Source organism: Erithacus rubecula, assembly GCF_903797595.1.
Source record: "Erithacus rubecula genome assembly, contig: scaffold_115_arrow_ctg1, whole genome shotgun sequence".
NCBI classification, from domain to species: Eukaryota; Metazoa; Chordata; class Aves; order Passeriformes; family Muscicapidae; genus Erithacus; species Erithacus rubecula.
In genome coordinates this window covers 163,313-177,114 of record NW_027636246.1, presented here as the reverse complement: position 1 = coordinate 177,114, position 13,802 = coordinate 163,313, and the positions used below count along the sequence as shown (strand labels likewise).

The window sequence follows — 13,802 nt, the reverse complement described above, 5'->3', positions numbered from 1 at the left end:
CACCTGTGTGAGCTGGGGGAGAGGCATGGGCTGCAGAGGGGGGATGTTGTTGGCAGCTGCATGAGGATGCTCTGGGACGCTGCCCTGGGCTGTCCAGCACAGTGGGGATGGATCAGCCCCTGCTCTGCTTCTCCTTGCCAGGGTCTCCCCCTTGCAGGGACCTTGCAGAAAACCAGCCATGCTGTTTGCCCCCAGCCTGCCCATGGCCAGCCTGGGGCTGCTCACAGGGGTTTTCTCTGCTCAGCATTGGCCTGGCCAAGTGTTCTTTAGAGAGCCTGGCCAAGGAGCCTGGAGCCCCCAGGCTCTGCCCTGAGGTGTCAGTGCTGCCCCAGCAGTGCCCATGGCCTGTCCCTGCTGCAGCCCCGGCACTGCCACCCCCAGGGCTGTGCCCGGCCCTGAGAGCACTCAGGCCCTGCAGCAACACACGGGGCAGGAGGGCAGCGGGGCAGTGACATGAGAGCAGCACTGGCAACACCAAGTGCTGCTGCTGGGCACAGCTGTTGTGCCAGCACTGATCTGCCCCAGCTCTGCACACAGACATTGCTGCTGCAGCTCCAGAGAAGGGAACACATGGGGTATCTATAGTGAAAATTTTGCTGGGAGAGAAATCCTACAGATTGTTTAAAGACATGAAGAGTACAGCCTTTCATTGACATACTTTGTGTCCAAAGGAAAGATGGACAGAAATTAAATGAGGAATAGAACACACAGTGGCTGTTTTAATGGATAATATGACAAAACTAAAATAAAGGAAAAATAACCCCACAACCAAATCAAGAAGAAGTATCCAAGATGACTTATACTACAAGTGATATTCAGGAATTTGCCAGCACTTTAATGTTCCTGAAAGCAGCCAGTCATCAGTGTCCACACAGCATTCTTGAGCTCCCAGTTCCTCAGGCTGTAGATGAGGGGGTTCAGGGCTGGAGGCACCACCGCATACAGAACTGACATTGTTAGATCCAGAGATGGGGACGAGACAGAGGGGGGCTTCAGGTAAGCAAATGTGCCAGTGCTGATAAACAGGGAGACCACAGCCAGGTGAGGGAGGCAGGTTAAAAAGGCTTTGTGCTGTCCCTGCTCAGAGGGGATCCTCAGCACAGCCCTGAAGATCTGCACATAGGAGAAAACAATGAACACAAAACAGCCAAATCCTAAACAAACACTAACAGTAAGAAACCCAAGTTTCCTGAGATAGGATTTAGAGCAGGAGAGCTTGAGGATGTGCGGGATTTCACAGAAGAACTGGCCCAGGACTTTGCCCTGGCACAGGGGCAAGGAAAATGTATTGGCTGTGTGCAGCAGAGCATGGAGAAAGCCACTGGCCCAGGCAGCTGCTGCCATGTGGGCACAAGCTCTGCTGCTCAGGAAGGTCCCGTAGTGCAGGGGTTTGCAGATGGACACGTAGCGGTCGTAGCACATGACAGTGAGCAGGAAATACTCTGTTCCAAGGAAGAACACTAAGAAAAAAACCTGAGTAGCACATCCTGCATAGGAGATGTTCCTGGTGTCCCAGAGGGAATTGTGCATGGCTTTGGGCACAGTGGTGCAGATGCAGCCCAGGTCAGTGAGGGCCAGGTTGAGCAGGAAGAAGAACATGGGGGTGTGCAGGTGGTGGCTGCAGGCTACTGCGCTGATGATGAGGCCGTTGGCCAGGAGGGCAGCCAGGGAGATGCCCAGGAAGAGGCAGAAGTGCAGGAGCTGCAGCTGCCGCGTGTCTGCCAGTGGCAGCAGGAAGAAGTGGCTGATGGAGCTGCTGTTGGACATTTCTTCACTCTGGACATTGTGGACTGTTGAAAGAAAATATTTATACACTGGGACAGATTTCCCTGAGTCAATCCTATGTTTTTTTTTTCTCAGTAATTTACTCAGAAATCCTTCTCTTTCTTTGGAGAAATGTCACTTCCAATTGTTTAAATTTTTAAGCTGTGATTTTTGCTGTTAATGTATTGCCCCCTTCGTTGAAGGGACAGAAATCCTCTGTCAGCATTTTTCTCAGTCTGAATATTTGGGAACCCAGTGGGAAAAAAGGACTCCCACTCCCAGAGCAGTCACACCTGTGTGCCCCACACAGCTGGCATTTGGTGATTACACCTCTCTCTATTTCAGGCTGACTTAACTTAAAATATTCTGAAAAAGTAAAGAGGACTCTTTGAAATGTCCAGTTTCAAAGTCAAGTTCTCTGAATCCTTCTCTCTTTCCCTAGGCACCTGAAGATGGAGGGCATACAGGTTTGATCTGGCTGTCTCTTGCCTGGAGTTGTGCCTACTGGGAGCTTCTCTTCTCTATCCAAGCCTTGTCCCTGTAAGTGCTGCCAGAGCTCAGCCCAGCCCTGGGGGCTCAGCTCTGCCCTGCACACCCCTCCCAGCACAGGGCACTGCCCAGGGGCATCTCCCTGCCAGCAGGGCCTTCAGGGCAGCTCAGACAAACTGAGATGATGCAAGCCAAGGTGCTGCTACTGCTGTCTGTAGGCAAAGGAGGGTGAGGAGGCACTTTGTGAGGGAGATGTGAGGCAGATCTGCTGATGCCCAGTGAGACAGTGCAGGAGTTTCACTGACACAGACACACCTGACAGCCCCTTTCCCTTCCCTTGAGAAAGCTGAGAGCAGCCCTGGCCATGCAGCACCATCTGCACAGCAGGAGGAATCTACCCTGATGGGGGTGGCTCCTTCCACCTCCAACTTCTCCCCACAGTCCATGGGGAGCTGTCAGACAGGCTGATAGCTGCCCCTGGCAGGTGGCACATGCCCTGGGCGGCCAAGAGCCCAGAGAGCTGCAGGAGCTACTCTGCAGGACAGCCCTGGGCAGCCCTGAGCAACCCCAGCTTCAGCCCCTGCAGCCATCCCTGGCAGCAGGAGCCATCCTGCCCTGTCCCTCTGACAGTGTCCTTGGTAGCCCTGCCCTGCAGCACATCCTCATCATCCTCCTGTGCCTCAGAAACTGGGAGAGCCCTCCTGACACATCCTCCATGCTGTGGGCTGTGCTGGCTCCAGGAGATCCCTCCAGGAGCACAGGGGACATTGCCCTGCACCCACAGACTCACCATGTTGAGAGCTGTGAAGATGTTTCCCCAAGTGAAGTATCAGCTCAATGTCTTCCCAGTCCTGATTGCCTTCAGCCTGTCTGTGCCTGGCTCCTGTCCCCTCAGTGCCTGCAGGCAGTACCCTCAGCCCTGCTGGGCTGGGAGAGGAGCAGCTTCTCAGCAGAAATGTCTTTTTGAAGCTTTTCCTGGTTGCCACTATCTCCCTCTGAGCCAAGAGACACAACACAAAGACTTTAATGACTCTCTCAGAAGTTTGTTATTTTTTTAATTAGATTCAGTCCCCGAAAGAGTGTTTTTCAAAGAAACCTCTAAGGAACTCAAAATTAAATTGAAACTTGAAAGTTTCTTGAACTTTTAATGGGTCCCAGTGAGAGACAGGACTGAGAAAGTGCCCCAAGGTACCAGATAGAGCAGAGCAATGGAGGCATTGGTGACAGGTAGGAACTAGGAAAGTAAAGATGTCTCTGATGCTGAGCAAACCTGGAAGTGTTTCAGGAATACAAAAGGACCATGGCCTGAGCCCCAGGCCCTGGCAAGGCAGATCCTGTCCCTCCCTCATTGCTCAGGGCTCTTCCTGGGGCACTGGGCTCTGGGGATGTGCAAGACCCTGGGCAGGACCATGGGGCAGCCCCTGCCAGGCTGCTGAGCAGGGACAAGGAGGCAATGAGGCCCCAGCAAAGCAAGGCTCACTTGTCCCCTGCTGGCCTCAGGACCAGGGCCAGCAGCCATGGCCCAAATGCTGCAGCAGTTTGCTCTGGCAGGGCCTTTCAGCTGCTGCCCATCCCTGTGCCCTCTGCAGCCCAGGCTGTGCCACGGTGTCCATGCCCTGCGCCTCTGTCCCTGCAGGCTGTCGTCATCCCCCGGCTGCCCCACCTCGCTGGCCCCTTCCTTTGCTGACAGCTCTGTGTCCTGCCTGCCTCTGTCTGGACACACAAAGCCTTGGGGTGCTCCAGACTCCTTCTGGGGGATGTGTTGCACTACAGCCCTGCCCTGGGACAGAAATTCCTTTTACCATGTGTTCAGTCTGGACTGCCTCAGCTGTTTTTGGCATCAATCCTTTCTTTCTCTGTCTGTTTTCCACTATGTCAAAATGATCCACTGTCTCTGAAATGGCCCTTCAATCCCTCCCAGGACTCTCCTCTGCTGTCCTCAGTCTCTACTCCATTGAGCACAGAGCTCCTTTGTGCCTATATAGTGGTCATTTGCTTGAGACCTCCAAACCCCATTTCTGGAGATGTCTGGGTCCTCTGCAAGGTGTTTTCAAATGAAACTATTCTGCTCATAGTGTAAGAAAATCACCAGAGGAACAAGGACAGCCAGTCCTCCCTGTTTTTGGCTACTTTTGTCTGGGAGCAATGCTTGAATAGATAGAATTTAGGTGGCCAAATTCCAGTTTTGTCCATGGCCCCTGGATGAGAATACCAGTTCTTTTCCATAGGAAGGAAAGCACAGGGCCCCAGTGCTCCAGGGACAGAAGGGAGGCAGCCCTCAAGATGTCAAGATAAGCTGGATCTGTCAGGTCACCCCTGGGAGACAATACCAATGAGATCTGTTCCATCTCCCCTCAGCTCATGATGTCCCAGAGTGTCAAAATGTTTTCATTCCTTCTGCAGTGTCACAATGGCCCCTTGCTTCTATAAGGTCCTGCAGGATCACAATGGGTTTTTTTGCTCCATGAGGCCCCACAGTGTCACAATGGTCTCCATGGTTCCGTGGGGCCTGGCAATGCCACAATGTTCTCCATGGATCCACAGTGCCCTGCAGGATCACAGCGGCCTTTTGGCTGCACAAGGCCCTGTAATGCAACAATGACCTCTTGGTTCCACAAAGCCCTGCTGCTTCACACTGCCCCTTGGGACCATGCAGCCCAGCAGAGCTACAGTGATGTCCTTGGTGCCACAGGGTCCCCACAGTGTCACAGTGGTCCCATCATTTTAGAAGGCCTCTCCGTGTCACCATGATCTCCACAGGAAGGAAACCACAGAACACCAGTGTTTCAGGGGCTGATGAACTGCATCCACCAGAGGACAAGGCCAGCCAGACCTGTGTGTCCTGGCAACTTTTGTCTGGGAGAAACCATTGCAGATAAGAATTTTGGACGAAAAGTATAAATTTTGGCCATGGGTGTTTGTGCAGGAGGAATGATTCCTTTTAATTAGCATTACAGGACCACACGGGAAAAAGGCATTGGTCCGTCCCTATGTAGTGCAAAGACACATCACAGTCTGGGGAAGAGATTTGCTTTCTTAGTGGGGGGCCAGAATTGAACTGGATTTTTCATAGGGGCCACTGAGACACTCAGCTTTTTTAAATTAACCTGGAAAACAGACACCCCCATTTGGGAAGCTCAGTGGCCCCTAACAAACAATAAGCTGAGTGTTCTTAAAAACCTAGTGGCTGAATAACTGCAAACAGGCCACATAACACCCACTTCCAGCCCATGGAACTCACCTGTATTTGTAATCCATAAGAAAGCCTCTGGAGATTATTACATGACCTCAGAAAAATTAATGCAGTGATTGAAGACATGGGAGCCCTACAACCAGGCCTGCCCAACCTTTCCATGATCCCAAGAGACTGGCCGTTTGTTATTATCGATTTAAAGGACTGTTTCTTTAACATCCCACTACACCCAGACGATGCACCTCGCTTTGTTTTCTCCGTTCAAAGCACAAACCTGCAGGAACCACTTCAAAGGTACCATTGGCTCGTTTTGCCACAAGGAATGAAAAATTCTCCGACCATCTGCCAATATTATGCAGCCCATGCCTTATTTCCAGTTCGTGAGCAATTCCTACAATCATTCATAATCCATTATATGGATGACCTATTGATAGCAGCTCCAATGCAGAAACAAATGGAGACAACCCATGATAGTGTATTTGCTGAAATCACAAAAGCAGGACTGGTGATCTCTGAATCAAAAATACAAGAGACTGCTCCTTGGAAATATTTGGGATGGAAATTGACAGAACAATCTATTGTGCCTCAGAAAGTACAAATCCGGACAGAGGTTCACACTTTACAGGATCTACAACAGCTTTTAGGAGAGATAACTGGGTCAGACTTGTGTTAGGAATTACTGCTGATGAACTTGCTCCACTTTTTGACTTGTTGAAAAACTTAGAAACAGGACGAATAGAGGGACCATACAACCTCATAACATGGGGAAAGAGGTTTGCATGTATCTCCACAGATGCAGGACTCAAATGGATGTCAGAAAAGAATGTGAAGCCCTACTGTGCATCGAAGCCTCCTGAAGCCCCCACATCAGCCAGTGATCCTGCAAGAAGCCAGGAAGCAAGCACGCAGACCTGAGCAGTGCAGAATCATCAAGAGAAAGAAACCTACCAGAAACAGCTCAGGAAAAAAATGGAGTTGTATCGATTATGTGAATGCATATTATTTTTCTTTTTAGTTTTTGTAGTCAAGCTTTACTTGTAAGTCAACCAAAGACAAATATTTGGGTTAATTTAGCCAAGCCTGCAGGTTCTGATACCATTTGCCTATCTAACACAAGTCCTGAAACACCCTTTTCAACCTGTTTAGTTGGAGTACCTTTCCCAAAATGTTTTGATAATGTTACCCTTGAGAGGTACTGGCCATACCATGATCCTCATGCTCTTTCAGATCCCAGTCAAAAGTATCGAACTTATATTGACAATTCTAAAGTTGAGAAATCTGATCTTTAAGAGCTGGAAATCCTAGGTTCAGTAACTATGGACTGCTGTTACATCTTTCATCTCATGGAAGGACACAGTCCTCATTTAAATGTTACCCTATATCACACAGCTTATAGCAATGTGACTTTTTGGTGTAATCAAACTAAACTTCTCAAATACTCTGAGCTGCATGCAAGTAAATTCAGTAAACTTCCAATACAATCTCCCAAAGGGATTTGGCTCATTTGTGGACACAGAGCCTGGCAGGGCTTACACGCATATATAGAGGGTGGCCCTTGTGCCCTAGGACAGCTCACAATAACTGCACCCAGTGTTAAAGAGGTGGTCAAAAAGAAAAATAGAAAAATTAGATCCTCCACAGGATATCATTATGAAAGAAACTGTGATAGTGGCTTTCACCCATGGAATTCTGGACTATTAATTATCATAAGCATCTACTTACCTCAGCTAAGTTCTTCAGTGGCCCTGAAACAATTAAACCAATTGGGATGTTGGCTCAGCAAAGAAGGTAATGCCACTTCAATTGCAATCAGTGACTTACTGACAGATGCTGCTTTACCTGCCCCTCCCACTGCTTTAGCTGCCCCCCTCTTGCTTTTGCTTGCCCTGGATTCGCTTTTGCTTGCCCTCGGTTTGCTTTTGCTTGCTCCCGGCTGGCCCTCTCCCTCTCTCCCTTCTCCTCATCCCCAAGATTTGCACTGGCTCCAGAGGAGACGCATCTGAACTTCAGAGACCACCTCTGGCAGTCTGCCCAAGAAGCTCTGCTGCCCTTCCCAGTGAAGATCAGCCGAGTTTGTCTCACTCTCTCGGTGAAAGTTTTTGGTCATCTGGGTGTGTGCTGGGAAGTGTTTCTTTTTGTATTTTTGTTAATAAATAAGTTTTTTCCACTTTCCACTAAAGAAAATTCTTTCCGAGCCCGGTGAAGGAACGAATTGGGGAGGGGGGGGGGCTTCTTTTGAGGTCTTTTCCCCAAATTTGTCCTAAACTTGGACAAATGGTAATACAAAAACTCCTACAGGCTGTATGTAAATGCTATAGAATTTGTATTTTGTACTAGATTGGTTAGAGGAAATTGAAATATTCATAGTAGAAAGAGATTTAAAGTGTTGTAAACGGGAAATTGCTCTCTTACACTCTTGTCCTCTCTCTCGTGCTCTTTCTCCTTTCTTCTACTCTCTTCTCCTTCCTTACTCTCCCTCCCCCTCTTTCCCTTTCTTTCCTATAACCCCTTACCCTCCCTTCTCCCCCTCCTCACACTTAGCCTCTGCTTTTCATTTCTTTCTTCTTCCCTCCCTTCATTATATTATCCTTTTCCTATCCTATTATCCTATTCTCAATTTCTGTCCTACTTTGAGCTGTAGCAGACAGCCCTCAGTAGGATTTCTCGATACCCACGCCCTCTCCGTGCTTAATAAATTGTTACTGTAACCATCTGCATATAATGGGCTCTGGAGTTTGTTCCTGAGAACCATCCAAAAGTAAACAGCTCCCTCAGTTCCTTTATAGGAAGGAAAGCACAGAGCCCCAGTGTTTGAAGGCAGGTGAGAGCCAGCTCTCAGGAAGACAAGTGCAGGCAGACTTGTTGATAATGGAAGCTTTTGTCTGAGAGCAATCCCTGGATATAGGGAATTTTGAAGGGAGAATCCCACTTTGACCGTGGATGTTTGAATGAGAAGGGCAATTCTTTTCCCTTTTAAGGAAAGCCCAGCGCCCCAGCGTTTCAGGGCACATGACAAAAGCATGGCAATGGGCATGCCAAGGGCAGTTGTACCAGTCAGGCCAAGCCAACCAGATCTGTCACCTGTTCCCTTGGATCCATGGGGCACTGCAGGGTCACAGTGGTAGTGTCATATTGGATCCTTGGTTCCATGAGGCCCAGCTCTGTCACACTGGCCCCTTGTATCCATTGGGCCCCACAGTGTCACAATAGTCCCTTATTTACATGAGGCCTTGCACTGTCACAGGGGTCTCCTTGGTGCCACAGTATCAAAATGGAACCTTGGTTTCCTGGGGACTCACAATGTCAGAAGGGTCTCCTTGGTTCCATGAGGCCCTGCAGAGTCCCTTGATTCAATGAGGCCCCAAAGTGTCATCCTGGCCTCCAGGATTCTATGAGGCCCTGCAGGGTCACAATGGACCTTTGGTTCCATGGGGTCCTGTACTGTTCCTTGAATCCTTAGTTCCATGGGGCCTATAGTGTCACAATGGAGTCCTTGGTTCCATGGTGCCACACAGTGACAAAATCACCCCTTGGCCTGACAAGACCCCACAGTGTCACAATGGTTCCTTGATCTTGAGGGTCGCTTCTCATCTGCTACTGAAGCACTGGGGCTCTGTGCTTTCTTTCCTGTGGAAAAGAACTGTTCTTGTCCTCCTGGTACCCATGGCCAAAACTGGGAATCCACCTCCAGAATTCCCTATATCCAAAGACAGCTCCCAGGCAAAAGCTGCCATGACTGACAAATCTGGCTGGCCTTCACTTCCTGAGGGCTGGCTCTCATCTGCCTTTGGAAACACTGGGGCTCTGTGCTTTCCTAATTAAAAGAACTCTTCTTCCATTCCAGGCACCCACAAGCAAACCTGCGATTCCACCTCCAAAAATCTCTATGTCCAAGGATTTCCCCCAAGTGAAAGGTGTCAGGAGAGATAGGTCAGGCTGGCTTAGCCCAAGGGTGGCCACCTCTCATCTTCTTCCAAAACACTTGGACTTCTCAGTTTTCCTTCCTGGGGAAAAAACCATCTATCTCAACCAGGTGACCATGGCCCAAAGTAGGATTCCACTGAACTATAGTATTCTGTTACAGCTCAAAGAATTGTGTGTTCAAGGAAACAAGTTATGGGGTATCTCAGAAGGTTTAGAAGCTAGAGGTTAGGAATGTAACCCATAGAGGTATAGATCTTAGTACAGGGATTCGAAGTTGATAAAGATTGATTGTTTAACATTCAGAATCAGTCAAAATACACATAAGGAAGCATTTAAGCAAAAACTGATACACATTAGAAAATACTCAGAGCCAGCCAGGGGAGACCCATACATCATAAATTTTGACACTGAAACTAATAAAGACCAGGAAGAAGGGATTAAAGGGCCAAGTAATCATAGTAACAGGACAGAGGTAAAAAGTTTAGAGCCAGGTAGATGATCCTTACTTCCTTTCCTGAAACCCTCCAACTCATTTAAAAGACCACCGACCCAATACCAGGGGAATACTACGCAACCACAATGAGTAGGCAAATAATTTTAAGACCTAGTGGGGAATGGATGGTGACAGGTAATAAATATGTATAGGCATCTTGGAATATGCATGACCTTTGTGAATATATAGAGGGCTAAAAGCCTTTGGGAGCAATCCTGTGTGTCCTCCCAGCACTGAAATAAACATATCATTTAGACAAAACTGGTTGAAAGGTATTTTGTCCTTGCCTTTCATTAATCATTTTGGTGACCGCAGCAGGACCTTCTCTTCCTGCAGAAACAGATGGGAGTGTGACAGCTCCAGGTGCACCAACCCAAGTCCCTCTTGGACAAGAGACCTCCACTCCTGCCTGCTTCAGTGCAGGAGACAGACAAGTCTGCAGGCCAAGGACAAAATGGTATGTTTATGATTTTAAAATTACCCAGGGTGAGAGGGCAAATTGGTAAGACATAGAAGATGTTCTATGCACGATGGGGGCTGAAAGGTACTGCAGAAAGAACTGTTTAAGTTACTGGTGAAGAGATTCTGCTCTGCTGCAGAGAACACCCCTAGCAACTTCTGAGGGTGGGCTTGAGCAAATCCTGGTGTTTAAATTGCCAGTGGAAGGATTTGCCGTACTTTGGAGGGCACCACCAGCAATTGTGGGGGTGAGTTTGGGCAAATCCGTGTTTATTGCTGCTGTCTTGGCAAGCTGTTGTTGTGGTTGCGATCAGATGTGAGATTTTTGTACAATTCTGATGGCTATGGTATGGTTTTGAGACAACACTACCACCTTGTGTTGAAAGTTATAGTTGCAACAAGTTAAGAGAGTTCATTTGTGATACAACACTACCATCTTGTGCTAAAAATTGTAATTGCAATTATATTAAATTGTTAAAAGTGGCCAACGAATCTCAGGAGTGATCCACAAGTGCCAAGCCATCCAGGCAAGGGCTCTCTAGATGGTTTGGGCTCCAACCAGGTGAAGGAAAAGACAGGACTATTGTCCAATGTGGGAAAGGGAAGAGAAAGAGGGTGTTTTTGGGGGGATTGTATTAGAGTCAAACAAGTAATTATTTTTGGTTTTTTTCCTGGGAACAGCTCCCAGTTGAGAATAATTTCAGAAACCCACAATAGGACTAATAGGGGTAACTCCTTGCTTTTTGTGTGGGCTGACAATTTTTCATTGGGAACCAGGGTGGCATCCAAGTTGGGTCCTTCTCTGCTGTAGAGGGTGTAACAAGAGATGGCATTGTATATCTTGTAGAAGGAGACCTAGGTGCCCTGAGTGTGCTCTGGAGCTCCTGAGATTCACAATCATTTTGAGGTAGTGAGTGAAAAATGTTTAAAGCTGGAGAATTCGGATATTTTTGAAAAAGACTGGGAATGGTGCCAGCTTGGAAAAATGAATTATAAGGCTCCCCTTGTAGTTTAACTTTCAGTATTTGAGATACAAGTATGTATTTGTGGAATTTCCGCCTGGTCAAATAGGAAAAGGAAGCAGCCAGCTGTTTGAGCTATTGGAGAAGGGGGATTTCGAATAACTTAGAGGAGTGAGCAGAAATAATCAGGACTGCGTGTGCTCAGTATTTTCGGAGGGGTTGTTGTTGGGTTGGTCAGGGGGGTGTGGTCAATGGGATTTGTCATTGGGGTGGTCAGTGGGTGTGGTCAGTGGGGTGTTGGCACTGGTTTCTAGGATATGGGTGTGGTCAGTGAGTGTATGTAGTGGTTATGGTCAGTGGGTGTGATCATTGGAGGTATGGTCATTTGGGTGGTGAGTGGGATGTGGTCAGTGGGTAAGGTCAGTAGGTGTGATCAGTCAGTGGACAATCAGTGCGTCACCTGTTCCTATTTCTGTTCCATCATTCCTGCTCTGATGAGGATGGATCCTCAGCCACTTGGAGGATGCTGTTGAATTTTATTACTCCAGAGGCCTCTTCTTTCTTGAGCTCTTCAGTTCCAGAATTCAGTGGCAAAGGCTCATAAACATCTGTTAAAAACACCCATAAGAAAAGCTCCTGGGGAAAACTTAAGTTTTCAAATCTTTGGTGGTTAATTGGATAGATTTCAAAAGTGTATTCCAAGTGAATATAATATATTGAAAACAATGCCGAGAGAAGTGATTTCTCCTGGTTCTTTTCCTGTTTATAGATGGATATCAGAACTGTCCAACTGATACTGACCCCCAGCACCTTCTAATGCAGTCTGAATAGATATGAAAATCAATACCCTTCATGATGGTCAATCAATCACACTTTGTCCCCATCCCCATCTCCTCCTTACCATTTCCCTCATCCAACCCCTCAGACTCCTGTGGACCAGGAGCAGTGCAACCAGCAGGCTCAGAGCAGTGATTCTTCCCCTGTGCTCAGCAGTGGCTGGGCAGCACCTCAAGTGCTGTGTCCACTTCTGGGCCCCCAATTTAGGAAGGACATGGAGGAGCTGGAGAGTGTCCAGAGAAGGGCTACAAGGCTGGTGAGGGATCTGGAACACAAGTCCTGTGAGGAGTAGCTGAGGGAGCTGGGGATGTTTATCCTGGAGGAGACTCGGAGGAGATCTCATCACCCTCTACAACTCCCTGACAGGAGGGTGCAGCCAGGTGGAGTTGGGCTCTTTCCCCAGGGAACAGTCACAGGACAAGAGGATACAGCCTTAAAGCTGCACCAAAGAAGGTTCAGGCTGGACATTAATAAATATTCTTCACAAAGAAGGTGATTGGGCATTTGAATGGGCTTCCCAGGGAGGTGGATGAGTCACTGTTCCAGGAAGAGTTTCAGCATAGAATGGATGTGGCACTGAGTGCCATGGTCTGGGTGACAGGGTGGTGTTAATTAGTTAGTTGGTTAGTTAGTTAGAAGTTTAAGATGTATCATTACAAATTTGTAAAGTGTTATATGATTGGTTGAAAAATGCACATGGCAGCAAAAGTGTGGGAAGCAAAGCAATTTATGATTGGTGATAAAAGGCATTAGCAAAGTTCATAGAAATATGTGATTGGCTAAAAAACTAATGTAAGGAATTGTAACTGAGAATGAGATGGCTTCTGATATTATGGCATTCGGTGTAACACTTTTAACGTCTCACCCTTCTATGAGACTGATGCAATAAAGCAATAAACTGTCTTTTACAATGTCTCTGAGTTGCTCATCTTTTGTTTTAATGATGTTCTGACAGGCATATTTTGGATATCAAGCCTGCCAATTGAAATCAATAGGAATTCCAAGATACCATGTCTACCCAGAAGAAATCAATAGGGATTTAGAGACAGCAGGTCTACCCTGTTTAAGTCTCAGTGGATTTAGGGACACCCAGCCTATGCATTAAATTCAACAGGACTTTTGTGGAACTTTGGTGCTAAAATGAGACACCTTGGGTAAATCTGAGGGAAATGTTGGGCTCAATTCCAGAAATTTCCCTTCCAGGATCATGATGCTGGGTCTGTGGAAGTCCTGGATGAATTCCTGGAAGCCAGTTCTGAATCCCTGATCCCACACTTGCAACTTGTGCTGGAGCTGTGCCTCCAGGTAAGCCCAAAAATCTCCATTTTCAGTCCAAATTCTGAGAATTCTGAAGCCAAAATCGAGATTTTTAGCAACAAAATTTTTGGGGCACTGGGTTTAGCTATTGAAGTCAATGCGAACTACGGGACACCAGGTCCACCCAGTCAAAGCAATGAGGAGTTTTGGGACACAAGTTTTGGGGGACCCTAGGGGTTTTGGTTGATCCAGTTATCCAAGAAGTACCCAGGTGTATCCAGGTAATTTTTGCCGTGATCCAGGATACACTGGGGGCTACCCAGGTGTATCCAGGTGATTTTTGGGGATGTCCAGGTGATGTTTGGAGCACCCAAGTGTCGCGACTCTACTGGATGGGCTGGAAAATATAATGGTCACTGTTGCA

At 47.7% G+C, this 13,802-nt stretch overlaps 2 protein-coding genes across 2 annotated transcripts in view; one reads left to right on the top strand and one right to left on the bottom strand.

Moving 5' to 3' along the window:
- The window catches only part of LOC306815332 (olfactory receptor 14A16-like), a gene marked incomplete at its 3' end in the record, with an annotated part of 252,560 nt that overhangs the window by 229,755 nt on the left and 9,003 nt on the right, over nucleotides 1-13,802 (top strand). The gene's annotated exons all lie outside the window — the stretch shown is intronic.
- LOC306815331 (olfactory receptor 14A16-like) overlaps nucleotides 835-13,802 on the bottom strand; it is a gene marked incomplete at its 3' end in the record, with an annotated part of 115,577 nt that continues 102,609 nt past the window's right edge. The window contains exon 2 of the mRNA XM_079331913.1: nucleotides 835-1,790. Within this exon, the coding sequence (XP_079188039.1) occupies nucleotides 835-1,790 (956 nt within the window). The remainder of the gene's footprint in view (nucleotides 1,791-13,802) is intronic.